Raw genomic sequence first — 21,689 nt, forward strand, 5'->3', positions numbered from 1 at the left:
GAGATCACACCAATCAATAAGACAGAGGCTTCAGCTATCAGAGCCGAAGGCAATGGAGGGTGAGCAAATGGGACGGGGGGTGGGAGGGGCGATGGCGCGCTCTGTAGTTTTAATTAACGTGAAAGGGACAGCCGGCCACACGCACAAGGTTAATGGCGAAGGCGGCGACTGAGTGTGGAGGCAAGATCGGGCCGGAGTGAGTGTATGTCTGGCAGGGCGACGGGAAGATGATGATGAAAGGGGGGTGCAACTCCCGAAAAAAAAAGCATTTCATGAATATTCAACTGACGCATTTCATCACTTTCCTAACTGCCGCTTTTAGTTTGAAACCAACACACGAGAAGCACAAACTGAACGAGGCATCAAAAGTCTGTTGCCACGAGCCCGAGATACTCACTGTTCTGACAGCGCTCCCCTCTGAACCCGTTCAGGCAGAGGCACTCGTAGGTGTCCAGCAGCGGCTTGCAGAGGCCGCCGTTGCTGCAGGGCTCCTGGGAACACGGGTGGCCCTGGAACATGGCCACGTCGCTGGAGCGCAGGGCGTTCTCCTCCTTGAGGATGGAGGTACCCATCAGGATGATCTGGGGAGGAGGAAACACAAGGTTTAAAAAACGGGGCCGTGCCATGCCAGTGACTTCCCACATATTTTGGGTCGAAGGTCAGCCCACTCGTCTTGTCCAGTACAACTCTTTGAAAACGTACGATGAATTATGTGAGTCTGGAGGAGTTTTCTGGTTCCCGTTCACACTTCTTTTCATAGAAGCACAGATTTATATGATGCCCAACACTTGAGCAGAGAGCTGCAGGTCAGTGTGTGGCCTCTGCTTCCTGATTCAGCGTAAGACGTGGGTTGAGGAAATACATTTTCAAGGCCTTTGCTACACAACATGCCGTATATAATGTGAAGTAAATGCATTGTACAGTTGTAGGTCAGACACAAAGTCCCCAGAAGCTGAATTTGAATGCTTAGTTTTGAAAACACAGACGAGACTTTTCTATTCCCACATTTAAGATCAACCTGCCTGCAGGCTTAGATCCTGGAACTAAATCAGTATAATCTCATAAACTCCCAGAGCTGCGTTCACGCGATACTCTTGATATTAATTGTTTTTGACCTTTCTTAGGAGGGTTGCCTTTATGGTTCTTGTCTTGCCTTTAAATCTCCTCGCTCAGTTTAATTGCTTTTGTTGTCTAATGTCTAATGTCTCTCTCTCTCTCTCTCTCTCTCTCTCTCTCTCTCTGTCTCTCTCTCTTTCTCTCTCTCTCTAAAGATTATCATTTGTTCGACGGAAGGCATCAAGACACGGTGCGTTGTGTTTTTCTGCTGAACAATCATTAAAGCTAATTATCACCACGCATCACTTTACACAGTGACGTTGTTGACGACGTTGGACACATGAGCTGTTTTCACACAAGTGAAGTGTCCCAGAAATAAGGTGTTGATATGACACACACACATACACACACAAACACACACACACCACTAAACTGAGAATACGTCTTCCCTCATAATTAACTATTCCCAACAGGCCGAGGAAGACAAATGCCACATTTAGCTTTTGATTTGCTCGCAACTGTCGAGGGAAAGTTTGCAGAGGAGAACTAATGACAAGTTTGCACAAACAGTAACATCCTGCCTTTGTTCTGCCGGGTTATTTTTGGCACCCGGAGATGAGCTTTCTTTTTGCTGGAAAGTGAAGACAAAAATAATAATAAAATAAAATAAAACTGGAAGGCTGTCAGGGAAAGATCTGAGAATAGTGAAAGATGGTTCAAAATGCACGATCTATTATTAGTGCACGCTAATCCAAAATGAGCCGAGCCACTGCCCGTCACAGTGTGAGCTCGTAATGGGAAATTACTAAACGGGCGTGAGTAGTACTGTACTTACTGACGGCTGGACAGCTAATAACCGCCAGCGAGGGCACGCGGGCCCAGAGTCATTAAACGAACACACTGTATATAAACGACATAGCATCCAAGAAGCGAATGACACAACACTCCTTGTCGAAAAAGAGAGGCTCGGTCAACATTTACCTCCTGGATCGTCCCCTTGAAGCCCTCCGTGAGCGCGGCCACTCTCGCCAGGCGGCTGTAATCGGGAGCTCCGCCAACAAACAGAGACTCCTTCAGGTTGAGATCTACGTGCAGGTTCTGATGAGACAGGACACAGAGAGGTACGGTGAGGCAGTGCTGTGGAAACCCGGGCAAACACCCCTCCCTCCTCCACCGGCATGTTTCTTTAACGCCCGATTGAATGTTTTTCCGTACCCCATCTCCAATCCCTCTCAGGGGTTGTTTCCTCTCCATTCAGGACGTAATGGTTTAGAGTTTTACTTTAGTGAGTGGAGTAATGTGTTTGTGTCCGGGGAGCGTGAAATAAGTTGCATCCCTTTAGTCGAGACATAAAGATTGAGATTCATAAAACACATTTGCAGACGTGTCACAGTCGTATGGATTGTCCCATTAAAAAAAACAAAAAAAACCTACTAGAAATAGACGAGGAGTTATCCATATTGTAGCCGGCAGACACTTTAACTGCACTTCCTCGCCCCTCTTTCCACGTCAATACACTTGATACATTACAACATAATTGATTTCTCTGTCTCTCAGAGAGAGTGGTCAATTATGCTCTATCTGAGACATAAAAAGAGACTACAAAGGGAAATCAGGAGCAGGCCGGACTTGAGATATGGATGCTTCTTCGTCGACATCTCTAATGAATGGCTGATCATAAGCACCGACCTTTCAGACGCCAGAGTGTGGAGACACATTAATTGCAATTCATTTGCGCTGCAAGACGGCTGTGAAATTCGATTCCTTCCACCGAACCTTTGGGACAATTGCTTTGCATTAGCAAGGTGCCGCTTCTCCCGATTCGCGGAGGGAAAGAGAGGCCGCCCTCTTCAGAAGGAAGGAATTAATGATCTTTATTTTATGTGGAGCAGTAATTGCCAGGGGGCTAAAGTGGAGTTAATTGCTGGAAAAATGATGGAAGGGGCCAAATAAACAGGCTTTGTGAAGGCAGGCTGGCACCAACTCGGCTTGTATTCAGGATGGGATTTGGAGTGCAGGAGGCAGCCGTGCTTGGCAGGGGCCCCGCGGGGCTCCCCACAGAAACCCGGAGGGGCGGGGCTGGTCGGGTCAACGCGTGGCCAGCGAGCGACCTTCTCGGCTTTGGACGAAAGTTGCCTCGCCTCCTCCGTCGGACGCTACCGACGGAGGGGGCTACTTTGAAAGTGAGATCACATGCGGTGAAATGTTCCGTGTCCCTCTCACGCGGGTAAACCAACGGCACCCGGTGAACGAGGACAGCTGGTCCCGCGGGGCGAGGTGATGTCCAGTTGAGCGGTGCTTGTGTTTGTTATGGGCGAGTGAGTGAGTGAGGGAGTGAGCGAGTGAGTGAGTGAGTGACTTCATGATATGATGGAGGGATTGTTTCAATGTTCGCAGAAGAAGCGGGAGCAGATTACAAAAGAACAGCCCGGCTTGGCTTCGCACCTCGGCGTCTCCTACGGTGTGTTTTTTTTCTCTTCCCCTTCGCTCGCCTTCGCCGTCTTTTCTTGTTCTTGGTTCTTGTTCTTCTTCCTCTCACTTTTTGGACGGCCACGCGGCACTCGGTGACTTGCGATATCCCCGCCTACGCTGAACTAATGAAGACGGCTCTTTGTTGCTAAAAAAACAATGTCCGCCACGAAGATGGCAGTCTTCTTCCCTCCCACCTTCTCACCCTCCCCTCTTGCCACCCCCACAGCAGATGGGCCGAGGTGAAAGCCAAGCCGCGTTCTCCGGGAGCGCTGCTTGTGTGTGTGTGTGTGTGTGTGTGTGTGTGTGTCTGTGTGTATATGGGCTTATGAAATGGCAAAGTTTTTCTAACAGAACTGGCACCTTTCAAGCCGCCCGCAGCTCTGCAGAAGTGCCTTCTTTCTTTCTTTTTTTTTTCTACGCTCTTGTTGCATGGAGAGATGGCGGTGAGAGGACACGGTGAAGGACTCAAATGAAACATGGGCTAAGGGGTGTGACTGGGACTTGTCTCATTACCTTGCGTGATTTCTTATTTCCAGACAGCACATCATAGAGAAGGAAAGAAAAAATAGGGAGGAAGAGAGTTATTAAGGGAAGACTAGTAGGTATCTGTGCACAGAGAGGCATGCAGAGCTACAGTAGAGCTAGCAAGTGCAAAGGCCCACTAACGTGTACTCTTTCATGCAGACTCACGCACACACACACACACACAGGGCACATCTGCGAGAGCGTCACATAGTTGCAGTGTAGCACAGACAAGTGAGATCAGGTAAAGAAATGCAACATGCACCGCCGCGGTACGTGCCGCAAATAAATTTACACTTTTGGAGGCGAGTAGCTACAAATAAGACGGCAAGTCTACGTGCACGGCCGTGCACGGAGCAGATGGTGCCGTTAAGAAAAGATGAAAAGGAAGAAAGAAAAGGTAGAAGAAAAAACGCCGCAGATGAGAGGCGGTGAGTGGCGCCACTTGGCCCGGCCCTCGGTTACGGAGCGCTGCCGCTGAGCGAGAGGTGGAGGAGATTTTCACCCCTCCCTCCACGCACCTGTGTGCCTTTCAAAGCGTGCGCCTCAGCGTATGGTTGCGGCCGAGCCGTCTTTGATATGACGAACACAGCAATATGTATCCATACATGTGCCTGTGTGACCACCTTTGATATGATACCGGCTTCTCAAAGCAAAAGCATGAAACCATAACCCCCCCCCCCCATCTCCCTCCTCCATCTTCTAGTTCTTGACGCACGAGTGGGACAGAAGTAGCTGAGAGCCGCGCTGGAAGGGATCTCTTCATTGAGCTTCATAACTAGTCTGAGCTACATTCCCCCCTCCACCCCAACCCCACTCCCTCTATCTTTTGCTTTTCCCCTTGCTCTCTTCTTTTAATAAGATTTTATGCTGCCTCTGTTGCTGGAGTAAAACACAATTACCATCCAGACGATGGGAGGCGGCCAGGGAAAGGACAGAGGAGAGAGAGAGAGAAAGAGAGAGAGAGGGAGGAAAGGACAGGGGGGAGCGTTGCGTCTTACATTAAGACGCGTTGACAGAGTGCACGTTCGCGATCACAAATTACACAGTTTAATATAATTGGATGACTTACGGGCTAATCAAACTATTAGATCGCCTTCATTTGGAGGCATGTACCTGCTTTATTGGTCTAGACGCGGGGCTGAAGAGTTTCATTACGCTACTGTATCTCCTTTATCTGCCTCCGGCTCCCAAGACACCACCTCAAAGGCTGAATTCATAAAATTGACTGTAGACCAGCAGTAAAAGCTGCTTTTTGTGTTGCTTTTCTTACAAGTTTTTATCTCCAGAACGTCAGCAGACGGAGAGGCAGAGAGATTTTACTTTTGGGGGGGTTTGTTTTCTATTTTTGGAATTACAGGACGTCCAAAATGATGGCAGCTTGTCAAACTGGCCCTCCACATCTGGAGCTCTTACCTTGACGGATGTCGAACGGGAGGGAGGACGGGGGACGGGAGGGACGGGGGAATGATAGCGGCATATTTACAGCAAATCAAACCAGCAGAACCGCATGGTGTGGAGCAGCGTCGGAGAGCCTTAGCAAAAAGCGGTTGGGGGAGTTTTCTGATTCAACTGTGGCGAGTTGCAAGCTCTACGAGGGCAAAACATAAATAAAAAAATAAAAAAAGGCACCAAAAGCCGGAGGTTGTGGCAATGACCAGAGCACACGAACGATGAAGAGACGGATGCATGTCGGTACGGAGCAAGCGAGGCCGAGCAGAGAATCGGCCCCATCAGCACATCGAGATGACCACCAGCAGGAGCTCGCTGCTGCCTCCTTACCGGCGCCTCCCCTCGGACAGGATCCTTCTTGTTCACCATGATCTCCCCTTTGCGGTTGGAGCGCTCCAGGTTGACGGTGTTCCACACGTTCAGCTGGATCGCTTCCTTACTCCTGAATCACACACACACACACACACACACACACAGACACACACACACACACACATACATCTATCAGCATGTCATTTCGTAGGATCATAGCACTCCCAAAATGTCTTTTCCCAACACCTTAATTGTCCTTAATTCCTGCCCTTATTTTCCGTATATATATGTTCAGGCCTTGATGTAGTTTCTGTTCTCAACGAGCAGCGGGTGCTGCTGCGAGCCGCTCGGCCTCACAAAGCGCTCACAGGCGGTTAGTCTCACAGGAGCCTCGTGCCGCAGGCTTCAAGTCCAGATTGAAAATTAAGCTTCTGACCCTGCGGTCTGATCCACTATGACGGAGCGCTTTGAGTCAGTATCACTTCTGGATCTTTACTCTTCTCTCAAAGAGGATAACTTTCCACACTTGACGAGGCATGCTCAGACAATGTTCGGCATTTGCTCGACTTTTCTCACTGATTAAGAAAAACGGAACTGAACTGAAAAACACGAAAAGCACTTATTGCTTTTGTATAAAGTTAATCAATTGCTGGTCTTTAACATCCATCTTTAAGGTCAGCAACAGACTGAACATGGACCAACGAAGGAGTGGCTTGTCCCTCACAGGGACCCTTACTACTGAACACACTGTTTATCTTGTTCTCTGATAAAATACAAACGTTTCTTCTGGTACTTGTTCAGAAGAAAAAAGAAAACAGATTTAAAAACTATATATGTATGTGTGTTAACTTGTTGTTGCTCCAGAGTGCTGTTATATTGTTCTGATAACGTTACTTTAAAATAAAAGCCTGCGATACACTAGTTTATACTTCATTATTGAATTTGGAGCATAATGCGATTAATTGCGACTAACCGCGGAAAAATCATGCGATTAATCAGTTCAATTTGTTCAACTTTGCCCAGCACTAATATATTTCCCTTCTAGTTGTGTCGGTCAAACCCTCTTGAGGCTCTTAGGCGGCGCTGACCTGATGGTCGCGGGTCCCTTCCCGAGGTCGTAGCGGAACTCCAGGATGCCGTTGTTGAGGGACAGAGAGATGAAGTCGCCTTTCCCGTCCGTTTTCTGGCCGTTGTAGAAGATCAACCCGTTGGAGTCATTGGCCATGAGAATCACCGTCATGCTGACCTTTTGGCTGCGAGGGGGCGGAGCAAACACAAGAGGCCGAGGTCAGAGTCACGCCTACTCGACACCTCCACGAAGACTGCTTGTTTGTTTGCGAACTGGTGCTCTGTCTATATGGAAATGAGGTAAGAGATGCTATTCTTGTTAATATTCCGCATGCTTCGATGACGTGTTATTTGAGTTGGGGCTTAACGAAGGAAAGCAGCTGCGGCCTCAGGCCCTCGTAACAAGCTTAGTCTATAACGATGTGGCGGCGTCCCGTGTTCGGTAATGCATGCAAGTCTCGACGGTGCGAGTTACATGCGGAGACACGGGGACTTACCGCAGATCTTGCCTGTAGAGATGCAGCCCCTTCAGCTCCAGGTAAGAGTCTCCGTTGAACAGTGGCATGTAAGCCCCTCTCCTCTCAGCCACTGGAGAAAGAAGAAAAAAATAAAATAAATAAACAACAACAAAGAGACCATATTCATCCTCAGGTCCTTGGCTTTTGTTGTTGTTGCTGCTGCTGCTGCTGACAGAATTTAAATTCAGGGATAGTCGGTGCATCTTTTACAAACCTGTCAGCATTATGGAGAGAGATGGATTTGTGTTTTCATAGCCTTTGGGATTAAGACTTTCACTTGACAGAAATTCAAACAAAACAACAAAAAAAAGAATTAAAAAAAAACCCTTTATGTCAGACTGATTACACAGCCCGCCACAGTCTAACAAAGAACCTTTGGAGACATGCAGAGTTTAACACCACAGCTGGGACCCGTGAAATAATGCAGCCATTGTATTTTGGCAGGCCTTTTTTTTTTTTTTTACAAAATCGTGTCTTTGCGATGGGTCTGCGTCTGGCTGTCTGGAGTGATTATGACCGGCACTGTGCCACCCTTCTAACAAGTGGCTTGACATTAAACATCATTCAAGTGTCACCCGGGGGGGGGATGTGTTCATGGTGCAAAGACTACCAACACTAGATGCTCTCAAACACATAAACACACACACACACAAATGTGTATACGTAGCCGGCAAGAAAGCTTTAATTCGTAATTGGCTGGGATTAGCTGAGTCGAAACGGGACGGGGGAAGGCAGACGGAGATGAGAAAGCTAATTAGCTATTGTGCAGAGGACTGCTAATGATGATGGTGCGCACCGCGGAGGAGAGTGGGGGGGAAATAGTCTCACACAAGGCAACAAGGACTTGCGCACTAAACTGAACTCCATTAGACTAACGGAGCTGCTCAGGGTGTCGTTTCCTACTGTGGGTTATTTTTTATTTCCCCCTAGGGTTCAAAGTGAAAGCACCGCGATCAATAAGTCGCCAGAGGTCTAGGCGTTGGATTGCATCAAGCGACCAGGAAAAAAAAAAATTGACTCGATGACCAGAGAGAAGTTGCACTTTTCACAGTTTTCCCTCTTGCTAAGACGCAGCAGGAACATGAAAGCGACGCCCGGAGAGCTGCTGCAGCTGCATCTCGTGCTCAAGGTTGACAGTACAGCGCTGAGGTAACGCTGTGTATGTTGGACTTAATTAGCACTAAATAAATGCGTCAAAACAATAATCAGAGAAGCACCACTCCCTCCCGTCGGAAAAAATGTCACCGCTGCAATCAAAAGCTCCCGGTCCCGCCCCCAATCAATCAGCTCTTCAGTGAATCGGTTCTTGATTTAGATTCAGCTCAAACGTGCTGTGTTGGCGCGAACATTGTGAGGACGTGCCAAGAGCCGCAGAGCGTCAAGTAAAGATGAGATTATGAAGATAGAGGTGTGATTCATAAAATCAAGACAAGTGCCAAAAAAACAATTAACCTTTTACACATGTGTGTGTGTGTGTGAGCAAGAGAGAGATTGTGAAAGAGTGTGTGCTTAAAGTTGACTGTGTTTTTGTGTGTTAAAGCTGGCCCCTAGCTTATTGCAGCATGAATGTAAAAACTGTGTTGAAATTCAAAGCCCCACCCCCCAGCAGTTAGTTTAACAAGGACTGGCTGAGTCCAAGAGATCCGGCTTTCATCACTAATTGTAATGATTTACCCCGTCACATGGTAAAAGCACCAAGCGAGAAAAAAAAAAGAAGAAGAGGAAAAAAAGGGCATTTAATACTATTGGAGCACCCTTGAGAAAAGTCCTTGATGATGAATATTACAGCAGCGAACTGCATTGACAAACCCTGGCAGAATGGGAATGGAAACATAGCTCAACTGAAAGTGCGTACACACACACACACACACACACACACACACACACACAATTCATATTACGCCCAATTCACCTTCAAGCTTCCGATGAGTGGGCCTGTAAGATACCCGTCTTCTCAACTGTTCCCGGTGCAGCCCTCGGAGGGTGCGTCCTCCTTATCTGTTGAGCTCCTGTCTGAGGCTGACACTCTGGCTGACTGACGCTCCCATTAATCACCGCGGGCGGGGAGGACCGATGCGATTAGTCATCTCATTGATTCGGGCGGGGGGGGTGTTGTGGAAATAGCCTTTTTGGAATGGGAGACGCTTTCGCTCACACACGGCATTGATTTTGGTTCACCTCAATTTATTTTAATCACCTGCTAACTGGGCCTCGGAGCTTGGAAACGCTGCCGTTCCCATCTGGGCTCTCGGAATTCCCAACGGGGGCTGCGTCATCTTCTTTTGTGAGGGACGTGCGCGTGCGGAGCGCGTTACGGGAGACGCCGTTCGCAAATCGTTCATGACGACGTCTACAAAGCGAGGGAGGGGGTGCAAAAAAGCTTGGGTAGACCTGAGGCTGCGACGGCGCCCTACATGCTAATGAAGAAGTTCAAAAGCAGCTGAGCCGGGCTCTGGTCTTTTCCCCAACTACGGCCCGGTTCTGCCATGTGGAGCTGAGCAGCTACAAACACCTGTGGGCGGATAGGCGAGGGGGAAGGAGGGAGCGGAGGGAGGCTGCGCCGTCGCTTCCCCACTAACAAGCGTAGCCGAGTCGATGCGGCGAACGGCCCGCCGGGGCCAATCATCTACCTCGGTTCTGCAGCCCTCCCATCCCCTCCCAGCCTGAAGGCTCAAACCCCCCACACCCACCCCGTCTCTTCTTTCTGCATTTGATCTCGCTAGTCGATGCTGATTGGATGGAAATGCCACAGGGCGGAAAGCAAAAAAAACAAAAAACAAAACAGAAATAAACACTGGTAGCTGCTTGATAAGAACCGGAGAGAACAAGCGGGGCGTGACGTGCTGGAGTTACACCAGGACACCCGACGTTTAGTCACATTACCTTTCTCGCAGTGCCTCCCTTCACGCCCCATGGGACACTCGCACTTGTAGCCTCCCTCGGGCAGCACCTGGCACTGGGAGGACAGATGGCACCTGTTGGGCTCGCATGGGTCATGGACGTCGGCGCAGGTTGGACCTAGAGAGAGAGACGCACACACAAACACACACACACACACACACACACACACTGTGAGAAAAGCCACCAATGTTTGTCAACCCCTCTCCCTTTTCTTCCATCTGAGCCAAGAGACCAAAAATAAAAAGGGGGCATGAGGATTTCCTCTGTAATAGGGGTCATTTTCCTAATGGGATTGGGAAATATTACACGTCCAGATTAAACAGCGGCGAGCCCCCCCGCCGCCACGTTTCTAGGCCAACGCCGACAGCGGGAAAGGGCTTCGGCAGCGGCTGGTTAGATGCTGGTTTTGCCCTCCGAATTCACCCGTCTGCACATGAGCAGTCGGAGCCTGCCGTGAGGAGGGCGCTTTAATGAACCCCACCCTGCTGAGATGGGGTTCCCACCCACCGGTTTTTCCTCACTCACCCTTATGGAAGCCAGCTTTCATCTTCCACTTCTTCCCTCCCTCCCATATTTTTACTCTCTGCACCCCCCCCCCCTTCCTTCCATTTAGTCTCTCTTCTGGCTCCCTGTGATCGGTCCCTCTCCCTGAGATCCCCGAACTTGGCCACTTGTTTTTGCGAACTGACGCGATGATGAAATCGACTTGAATGCGAGTCCGCGGGGCAACGGTCCAATTCTCATTATCGCCATTCATTTAACGCCGCGTTGCCAACACAAATTTGATCACAGCAATGCTTCTGCCGAGCGCAGGGTTTCATCTCCCACTTCCTCCCAGGCACCGCAGTAAACAGCCAAACATAAAAGCACCCCTTGTATAAAAGGCAACGATCATGTAATGTGATCCTTTATCCAATCCGCGTTTCAAAGTCAAGGAAAAAAAAAAAGGCCTCCTAAAACTTGTCTGAGGGGTCGTTTCCCCCCCAAACCACGAGTCGCACTCCCCCCCGCCCCGTACCGTGTGAGCAAAAAAAATAAGCATTTTACTATTCAAGCATAAAAGTTAACTCCGACAATTAATTTGGTTCTGGGGTGAAACTTTCGGCAGTAAGCTGCCATGCAGCCAGCAAGGAGGGGCACGCTTGGCTGGGCGCTGATGCTGTCTGCTCTTACAGTAGCGAGATTCTCTCTGAGTTGCTTGTTAGTTGGCATCTGCTGGAGGGATAAAATAAAAAAAAAAGAAAGGAAGGAAGACGGGAAGTGAAAATAGAGACAGGCCAAAGGCCAATCACCAAGCGTTTGGCGGAGGTTTTTCATGTTTTTCCGTGCCACATCGACATTTAATCTCTCGTTTCTGAGTCGGACGCTCGGATTTGATGGTGTCTGTGTTTACAAAATGACTTCCAGGGTCCCTCCTGGCGGGGAGGGGGGAGGATTTTCACTGTCAAATTAGGCTGTCAAGCTTACTTAGTGTGCGTGAGTAAGTCATGATCACAGTAAATCCAAGAAGAGAAGGCAAAGTAAGGACATGAAAACATCGCTTTAAACGCGGTTTCGCATCAGATGTGTCACATTTCCCACTCGGTAGCCTGCCCGCGCGTCAGAATAAACCTGCCTGCCGACCTGCTGCCGTGGGCACCTTACCCCAGAATCCTTTGCTGCACTTGCAGTGGAACATCTCCGCCTCCTTGACCTGGCATGCCGCGGCGTTCTTGCAGGGATTTGGCTGGCAGGGGTTGTTGCCGCATTCGCCCACGCCGCTGCCGTACATGCTGTCGCCGCCGGTCTCCTGCAGGTTGAGCATCCGGTTGTTGACGTCCAGCAAGCGGATGCAGCCCACGAGGCCAGCGGCCACCCCCGTCCTCTCCCTCACACTGAAGAGGAAGAAGAGAAGCAAATAGGCAAGGTGAGCGAATGTAAGGTCTTTTTTTTTTTGTGGACACAGTCGCAACTCGTCAAACCACTGACTGACTAACAAGGAGCTTCGGCTAAAGGAGATGCTACAAGGCTGAGGAGCATTTCAAATATCACGGCACCAGCACCAATACCAGTACTGTGAAAGGGACACCAGTGGAGTACTTCATTCAACTTCACCTATTCACAGATTTTGAGCGTCTTTATTTTAAAAAGATATTTATTATTTTAAATTTAGCGACTTTTCCAAAACTTTTGGGATTACATTTTTTTCAAGGACTTTTCCAGGCATGTAAATAACCATTTTAAGATTACATGACTTTTCCTGGTTTTCCATGACATGAAAAGAACCTTGCAGAGAAGGTTTCAGTACTACTTGGTACTGTTTTTTTTCCGTGCGAAAATAGCATATTTTTGCTAATTAATATTGCATATTCAAAACAGACTTGTAGTTTTAAATCCACAGAGGTCAGAGAGAAGAAAACTGCAGTGTGAACTAGAGAGTCAGAAGCCGTCAGCAAAAATGGACCATAAATGGAAAAGCTGGATTAAAGCACCGGATTTAAAATTAAAAAGCTGGAGATTTAAAGGTTTCATTCAAGAGCAGTGTCCCCACACACACACACACACACACACACACACACACACACACACACACACACACACACACACACACACACACAAACATAGTAGGTGGGAGGTCTTACTCCTGCTTTATGTCCTCGGTCACCCCACCGATGAACAGGTCGGTGTCGAGGTTGAGGCCGTCCGTGCCGCGCGGACTCTCGCCCTCCATGTGCGGCTCGTTGTCCACGCTCAGCATGGCGTTGCGCCGGTTGCGAGTCACCACCAGCTGGTGCCAGCGGCCCTGAGTGACCTGCACTTTGCTGACCACGGTGCCGGTGCCCGAGCCCGTGTTGAACCTGGGGAGAGGGTTACGCAAAAGCGCGTTCGAGGAGGTTATTTCTCACGCGAGGGGTTTTTATTTATTGAGCAGGCGGCGCCCAACGACAAGGTGAGCTCCAGAGAGATATGCGAGAAACAAGGTACAAGACTTTGGATTCTGAAATATGTGACTGGAATGAGCCAGTCACTGGCTTAAAAAAAGGACAAAAAGTGTCTTCACACTCTGTTTTTAATTAAACCTTTTATATAATGAGGTTTTGCTGAGGGAAAAAAAGGGCTGTATCATCACAGAAAAGAGCCGCCGCGTATGTGCTCCCACACACATGGTAGCATTAGCACAACCTGGGAGCAATTATCTGCCACAAATAATTACGTCTCGGATTTGCCGAGCTGTGGGTGGTAATCTCACAGCTGTATTTCTGGAATTGAGGCGGGGCTCTCTTTCAAAGCACACACGACTAATGATCTCCTTTGGTTCGCTATTGATTTCCCTCTGAATGGAGGAGTCTAACCTGGCCACCTGAAAGGGCTCCGAGGGCTCAGGGTGAAGACTAAAGACCCAAAAGATGAGGGGAAACGGATGTAGCTTGAAATGGGGCCAAAATCGTATTAGTCCGTTCACATCTCTCCCGAAGATGCAGCCTGTTTTCCACCGAATGATTTTTCTTTCTTTTTTTTCTTGAATTTCTCTTTGGGGATCAATAAAGTAATTATCTATCTCTAGCATACAATCCCACTGCAGGGGGAAGATGAACACTCAGTGTTTCTGCAGGTGTCTGGCAGGGAAGCGGTCAACTCAACGTGGCAATTTGACTCATCATGAGAAGTGACATTGGTTTTGAGCCTGCGGGTCTGAAACTGAGGACGTGGAGACTGAATAATGAGGCTCACGACACTACGGGTATGCATTAAGACGCATGGGATCCGAAGGTTTTGCAGATGGATTCAAACCACCAGCAACAAAAAACAACGTAAGGCAATTCATCACAAAAAAGAAGCCCTACTTACTAATTCACAACATTTCCTGTGTAAGCCTAATGCAACTTAACATGTTGTAATTATAGTGTGTATGCTGCAAATCATGAATCTCAGATCGATGGTGAATTTCTCCGCCACACTGGCACGGTGTGAATATATTTATGTCAATACTATATGCTGCTTCTGTCCTGATGCACAACACTAGAAGTCTGTGAAGTCATTGCATCCATCTGTAAGCACAAACATAACATATATATATATATATATATATATATATATATATATATATATATATATATGTATATATGTATATATATATTGGATTAAAAATACTACATTTTAATGATTATGACATCCATGCACATATTTCCGCGCATATGTTCCCACCATCTGTAAACGTCAACAGCTTGTTTGCAAAGTTTGAACACATTTCCTGCCGTCGTATTTTGCAAATCTGTCAAGAAGCTTCTGTGTCTTTTTCTTACTTACGTTATTTTCCCGGCGGCGGGTGCTTTCAACATGTTTCCTTTGCTGTGATCATTTGTCTCATTATCTCCGGCGTCTCCCTGTTGGCTTTATTCTCATCTGCGTTCCTCTCTCTCTCAGCTGATGACCCCCCCCCCCCCCCCCTCCTCCCATCTCCCTCTTCACTCACCTGAGCTCCACCTTGCCGTTCACCAGAGCCAGGGAGATGAAGTCCTTCTTGCCCGTCTGGCCGTTGTACAGCAGGAGGCCGGTCATCTCCGACGCCCTGAACTCCATGGCGATGCGGACCGTGTGGTAGGCCGTCATGGTCGTGAACGCCAAGTACGACTGACCCCCGAACGACGGGATGAAGTACCGGATCACTGTGGAGGAACGGAGACAACACGCCAAAAGCCTGTCATTACTACACGATTGGCTTCATCGCGGCGTAATAGGCGTTTAATGTGCACAATTAGGAGCGAGCGGAGAGGGAGAGGGAGGGGGGGGTCGCTCACTAGGAATGAGCCTCCCTTGTCAGTTTATTTCAGGAACGGTGTTTTCTCTCGAAACGCTTGTTCAGTTTATCAAAAAGGTGAAAAGGTCGGGGAAAGGAGGAGGAAAAGGAAGAGGAACCCACCCTCAAGTCACATACATTCCAGCACACACACACACACACACACACGCGCACACACACACGCACGCACACACCGATGCGCGCGTGCAGATGAAGACTTTGTTTTTCTGCCACTCTGCAATTATGATGATCATGATCATCATTTCTCCTCCCCCGGGCTGCTTTTCCTCTCGTCCATCTGTCTTTCTGTCCGTCTCTCTGAGGAGAATGGCAGCTGATGAGCTCTCTCGCTTCTAATGACTTGATTGATCTGGGGGAGGCCGCCGTCACCGCCGTCACCGCCGCCACCGTCGCCGTCGCCGCCGTCGCCGTCGCCGCCACCGCCACAGTTTTCTTTAAGCGTGAGTGTGCGAGCGCGACTTCATTTCGCCACTCAAAAGACACACACGGATTCCCACCAGCTAATCCCAGTAATTACCGTCAATATCTTAAGATGCAGCTGTGTGAGGTTGCTGCTCCTCGTCTCTCCCCCCATCCCTCCCAAAAAGAAGGATAAGGTGGGGGTGTGAAACAAAAGAGTTGTGCTTCTCAAGAAGCTCTCCCTGGTTTGTGATTTCCTCTTCTGAGCCGTCCAACCTGTCGGAACCACTCGAGACGAGTTTTGAGGCGCGGCCGGCGAGGACAGATGTTGTCTCAGACTCCATCGAAGGAAAAACGTCTTTGTTCTCAAGTTTAGAAAACGTCCTCTGCGCTGAGCTCTGATTGCTTGTTGTCTTGTTGAGCTTTAAACGACCCAATAAATCATCGGCGGTGATACATAAGCTAGCATTTACATATTCCAGGGCTAACCGAATGTCATTACTCACGCAGCCTAGTTAAGGTGTCACTTTGGGAAGCTGCAATTAGACAAAACTGCGGCCTCACAGAGATGTGTCTTTTTTTTTATACGAGGAAAGTTCTTATAAATGAAACGCTCATTTTCTCTCTTAATGCTGTGTTTCTGCTACTTTATAAATATATGAAAGCCCTTAGGCAAGGTTTGTGGTGATTACAGAACAGCTAAAAGGGCGTGATTGGCACAAAGGAAAAGGAGTGCCAAAAACCCTCTTAGTTGCTGTGAAATCACTGTAAAAGTCAGACTTTGGTGCTTTCTCTGTCATTTCTAATTACAATAGTGAGGACAGTGTGAGGAAAGTCTGATCCAGCTTATGTTCTCAGATGAGTTTGAAATAAGCCTGCACTTTGAAACCGTTGAGAGTAGGAATAACAAACACGGGGAGAGGAAACGCGTCTGAATGCAGGGAGGCGAAGAAGAAGCGCTCACCCTTCTCGCACACGGAGCCTCCTCGGCCGGCGGGGCACTTGCAGCTGAAGTCGTTGCCCTCGTCCTCGCAGGTTCCCCCGTGGAGGCACGGGTGGGAGCTGCAGGGCTTCTGCGGCTTGTGGTGTAGCCGGCCCCTGGCGTGAGCGGCGGTGGTCGCGGGATGCGGCGCGGTGGTGGTGAGCGCCGGCGCCATGGTGGTGGTCGACAGCAGTGTGGTGACCGGCATGGAGGCGGTGGTGGTGGTACGCCTGCCGTTGTGAGGCCTGCGGGTGGAGCCTGGCGGGCGGCGGGTGATGTACGGGGAGGTCGGCGGAGGCCCGGTGGTCGTAGTGCTGGTGGTGGCGGTGGCGGTGGCGGCGGCGGCGGTGGTGGTAGAGGTCGGGGCAGCTGTGGTGACTGACGCCACCGTGGTGGTGGTGGTGGTGGTGGTGAAGAAGGGGATGGAGGAGAGGCCTGTCGACGGAGAACAACAGAAAGTTAGAGTTAAAGCTGATCCTGTTCAACGGCCGTGAAACCTTTTGATAAACCACCTCATGAATAACTTAAACCCCCTTTTTTAATTTGTATTAATCCACACGCACTGCTGTGATAAAACACATACTGCATTACCATAATTGGTGAAGCGGATGTTCTCGTCCTCCGGCTTCTTCACTGCGATGCTGGTCTCTTTCGAGGCCTTCAGCTGTTTCAGCAGCGCTCCTTCGATGTCCTCCACCGTGTACCGAGTATCTGCAATAAACCAGACGTACAAAACGGTTCAGGACCGGGCCTCTGAGGGGCACTGCCAAGCAAATGCAGGACTGTGCCCCCCCCCAATGGGCCAATTGCCCATCTACCCCCCCAAGCGCCGCTTGTCCCCACTTTTCCTCCAGATGAATCGCTCTCATAACGTCTGCTGCAGATGTTCACTTTACAGGCCATGGAGGAGCGCCGCCCCCGCACCGAGGTTATGAAGGAGACTAAACGGCACTCGTAAAATAAAACGTAGGGGCAGAATTGGGCGGGTGGAGTTCTGTCTGGAACGAAAAGGAGCTTTGAGACCCGGCCGTGGCTTCGACCGTATTTTCGACTGAATTCACAGACAAAAGCTGCACTTACTTAGTGGCTTTGTTTTGTTCTTTTTGATAATAGAAGCTTGTCAGTACAACATTAGTGATGTCGACAAGCCTTTGACGGATAAAAAAGAAAAGAAAAAACAGAATAACTCCTTATTAATTGTTTTCCAGGGTTAGTCACTGCATTAAGACACCTGCCAATCACTTGAGGAGTAACAGCAGGCTCCATTTCTGCACACTATATTCTTCTCAATAATCCTAACTGTGCCTTTGACTGCCCAGTACACAGCGAGGTGATGGAGCAGAGGACAAGTCATCAGTCTCACCTTCACGGCCAATTGGAGAACACCTTTATATTTTTTTAACACTGGAGCAAATTGTTGCAAGAGATTAAGTTGGCATTGAGAAGAAATTGGAAACGCCCAAGACGCACAATCCTTTATGTTTTTATGTTTTTCTCTAAATAATAGAATAGTTTGGCTCAGTTTTTGAACCATGGTCATTTAAATGAGCTTTTTGTTGCTGCAGTAGTGCCTCCTGTACTGTGCATCTACTGCAGAGGTAAAATGCCATTTGAGTGCTATGTAAAGGAACAATGTGGCTGCCGCTGCACAAAGAGAACTGTATGGAGTGTTTAAAAAAACAAACATGAACCTCTAAATATGGTGTGCACTGAGTTCATATGTATAGGAAGAGTAATACAAGATTAGGTTAGGCAAAGGAATCCAGGAGAACTCATTTTGGACCTCTGTGGACCGCTTCACAGTCCACAGAGTTACGAGCGAAAATGTAAAGCGCTTTAAAACACGCTGAAGCGGTGGCTAATTCAGCATAAAAAAATATAATAATTAGGTCTTCCTTGGCCGGTGGGCTAACTTTCAACCCAATTTCATTTAAATCCAGTTAGATTTTTTTGTACTTATCGGACTTTCTCAAAGACAAAAGGGTGAACAAACTATAACTGAACCGCATAAAGCTCTCTATTGGTATTTCACCACCTTTTCTCTCCTTCAAATCCTCTGCTCTCCTCAGAGATCTCTCACCTGGCTTGAAGTGCGCCTCCACAAAGGCCAGGATGGAGTTGCTGGGCGCCAGGTTTCGCACACGGACGCTCATGAAGTCTTTGTGTGCGTCCGACTTCCTGAACAACTCGTTGAGCTGAAGGAGGGAGGGAGAGAGAGAGAGAGAGAGAGAGAGAGAGAGAGAGAGAGAGAGAGAGAGAGAGAGAGAGAGAGAAGAGAACAGAGGGAGGAAATAACAGAGGGAAGAGATGATAAATGAGGCTGGTAATGAGCTCCCCGCTATCATAGCAGCGAGTCCGTCTCCAGAAGACTGTACTCTATATCTTCAAGGAAGAAAGGCTGCCGCTCAAAATTGGGTGTGGTGTGGGTGCACAAATTGACATTTAGCTGCAGTCGTGGCATTAATTACAGAGACAAGTTTTCAGGAGGAGCCCAGATAAATGTCGTGCAACCCTGACATGAGCTCCTGATTGGTTTCGCTCCCTCCACGCTCCCACGTGTGCAAGTTGTAAAGAGAGAAGAGCCAGAAGGGTGGACGACGATATTGCAGCAGCAAGGCTGGCTGAAGTCAGCCAAATAAATGAAATATTATATCTAAAAAAAATTGGACCATTTTAATGGCAGCTACACATAGTCAGTGTCACGGTCCCAGCGGATTCATCACACTCACTCGGAAGCAAAGCCTCCGCCTCGTTTCGGAGGCGGGTTGACATCGCGGGAGGTGCCGCTGACCCCACTTTAACGGAGCTTCCCCCTGGAGGCCGGTGTCCAGTGTTTGACCCCCGGCAGCGCTCCTCCATGCGGACCCATCTGCCGCTTTTCCACTCGAGCCGAGCATCGTCCCCTCATTGTGGTATATTCCCACCAAAGAGGCATATTCTGCTAGAACTCTTGTGGCTTGCGGCAGAAGTAATCATGTTTCGCTCATTTCCGAGTTCCAGGCACGGGGAAATGCTCACGTTAATGTTTAATGTCTGCAGCAGGGGTTGTTTTTTTCCCCCTGCTCTTATTAACTGTATCGTGGAGGTTTCCTACGTGAGCGCCGATTGCAAGAAGCTGCTGCGCCGGCTCGTGACGCTGCGGTACTCAGTAGTTTATCCTGAAGGTTTAGATTATCCCCTTCATGAACTAAATGACTCATTTGTGGGCTGAGGTGTAAAGGCAAATTAGATGGATCAATAAGACAAAAAAATGAAGTATTCTTCCAAAGCCGGCCTTGGGATGTGAACATGGACAAACACTGAGCTACTGGAGGAAAAAGCCTCCGGTTTCTCTAACGTTCATTAACTTATTTACTAATGGTGACCGGTTGCAACAGAAAATGTGCTGCGGCTTGATTCTGTGTGTGTCTGTGTGCATCTGTGTGTGTCTATGTGTATACGCTGTTCAAGTGAGTGTTGGAAGATGAAGAGGGGGACGGCTGCTATCAAGTGGCACACCAGGCTTCAGAGATACACAGGCTCTGAGGACACACACACACACACTCAGAAACCGCTGTGAGGTAGTAGATTAGGTCCCAGTGGAGGCTAGTGAGACTGTAACAACAGCTGGTAGATGTGTACTGTGGACACACACGCACACACACACACACACACACACACACACGGCCATTTCATCAGCAGAGCGAGGCCCTGGCTGTTCAACAGAGACGTTTTATCAAAGATCCGAAGCTCAACAGAGAAAACGGACGACGGGGTAAACCAGCTCCTCGCCAGCGACCGGCGGCTCGGCCGTCCCGAACCTACGAGACTCGTAACCGTCTCGATTTTTCAAATATCTCGAACATCTTAATTAATCTCGCATGAGATGCCGCGCTGGTGAAGTGTTTGGCGAGGCGATTGACAAATTAGTCTTTGGACGCGTCTGCCGAGAGCTGTCTTATTAAAGTTGAAGAGTTCTGGAAGCCTCGTGGAGGTTCAGTGCTAACTCAGCCCGAAAAAAAGCTTTTATGCTGCGCTTGAAATGAAAAGAGTCTGCCAAATTATGTGAAAATCCTTAATCAGTCAGCGGAATATGTGAGGACATCTGTAGTTCGATATACACACACGCACACACACACACACACACACACACACACACACACACACACACACACAACCCGGTGAACAGTCTTGTTTTGCTAGTATCTACCTAACTGGGTAAAAAAGAGGAGAAAAAAAACTATATTCAGTTTTCTCTTTTTATTGAAAATAGGCTGTGTTGTCTCCCACTGATATGATGTATGTACATCGATAGTACATAAATATATACGTATATATTTTAGCCTTGTTATTTTCCTCCCAGCTCTCCGTCCAGAGAAAAAGGCTCTCTGGCTCAGCGTGACAGAATATTACTCGGCAGCTTCAGGGTGTCAAGTCCGTAAAACCTTGCAATGAAGCCGGCGGGCTCGCCAGAGCTCAGCATTTGATTAGTCTGGCTCGAGGCGAAAGCTTTTAGTGCCTCGAGATGCTTTGAATGTTGTTTCAGAGGCTCTGCACTTTTTTGGGGGGGGAAAAAAAAGATTGAAGAAGATTGAAAGCTGGACCGCGTGACGCTTTGCTGAACGGCCTCCACTGTGTGCCGAGGTGGCCGCCATCCCGCGGGCCAGTTGCTTTACGGCGGTGTTAATTGCAGTTTAAAAAAACCAAAACAAAAACACACTAGAAGAGGCTAAATGACTGCGTGGAATCGCTCTCTTTGTGAGTCATCATTACGTGGACAAATCTACAGCATCGTAAGTTTGTTAACGTCAGCCAACGAAACCCTCACAATGTCAAATATCATCAACGCCATGTGACTCAATGCACTTACAGCGCTCTCGATGCTGCGGGCCGTCTCTCCGAACAGCTCCGACTTGGGGTCCTCCATCTCGCGGGTGTAGAAGATCTCCTGGCCCTCCACCTGGTCCAAGTGCAGGAACCCGCTGAACCTCATGGTGGCTGGAAGGAGAGGAGGCGAGGGAGAGAGGATGTGATACTCGCAAACGCCAGCGCTCAAACCTTTTCCTGTCACTCAGCTCCCGGTGCCTTCACGCAGTGCTCGGTTTTGTTTTTTTTTGAGGGGGGGGGGGGGGTCGTGCCATTTTTGGGTTAGTGATGGATTGCGTGTTTGTGTGTGTTTGACAAAGTTAGTGAGTTTGTTGCTGAGTGCGTGGGCGGTTTGAAGAGGGGT

General features: G+C 48.7%; 1 protein-coding gene across 9 annotated transcripts in view; it reads right to left on the reverse strand.

The window, feature by feature from the left end:
* The window catches only part of agrn (agrin), a 221,128-nt gene that overhangs the window by 11,892 nt on the left and 187,547 nt on the right, over window positions 1–21,689 (reverse strand). For 6 of the 9 annotated variants that reach the window (XM_068597704.1, XM_068597710.1, XM_068597706.1 and 3 more), the window contains 14 exons: window positions 21,330–21,457; window positions 18,561–18,675; window positions 17,072–17,191; window positions 16,463–16,915; window positions 14,755–14,947; window positions 12,923–13,138; window positions 11,946–12,175; window positions 10,284–10,418; window positions 7,380–7,470; window positions 6,903–7,067; window positions 5,833–5,944; window positions 4,042–4,053; window positions 2,038–2,154; window positions 398–581 (listed from right to left, as the gene is read on the reverse strand). In XM_068597704.1, coding sequence (XP_068453805.1) covers window positions 398–581; window positions 2,038–2,154; window positions 4,042–4,053; window positions 5,833–5,944; window positions 6,903–7,067; window positions 7,380–7,470; window positions 10,284–10,418; window positions 11,946–12,175; window positions 12,923–13,138; window positions 14,755–14,947; window positions 16,463–16,915; window positions 17,072–17,191; window positions 18,561–18,675; window positions 21,330–21,457 — 2,271 coding nt within the window. The remainder of the gene's footprint in view (window positions 1–397; window positions 582–2,037; window positions 2,155–4,041; window positions 4,054–5,832; window positions 5,945–6,902; window positions 7,068–7,379; window positions 7,471–10,283; window positions 10,419–11,945; window positions 12,176–12,922; window positions 13,139–14,754; window positions 14,948–16,462; window positions 16,916–17,071; window positions 17,192–18,560; window positions 18,676–21,329; window positions 21,458–21,689) is intronic. The other 3 variants (XM_068597705.1, XM_068597708.1, XM_068597712.1) reach the window with 1 other exon arrangement.

The sequence above is a fragment of the Clinocottus analis genome, unplaced genomic scaffold (assembly GCF_023055335.1).
Source record: "Clinocottus analis isolate CAN_PGR_092001 unplaced genomic scaffold, fCliAna1.0.p SCAF_4, whole genome shotgun sequence".
NCBI lineage: Eukaryota > Metazoa > Chordata > Actinopteri > Perciformes > Cottidae > Clinocottus > Clinocottus analis.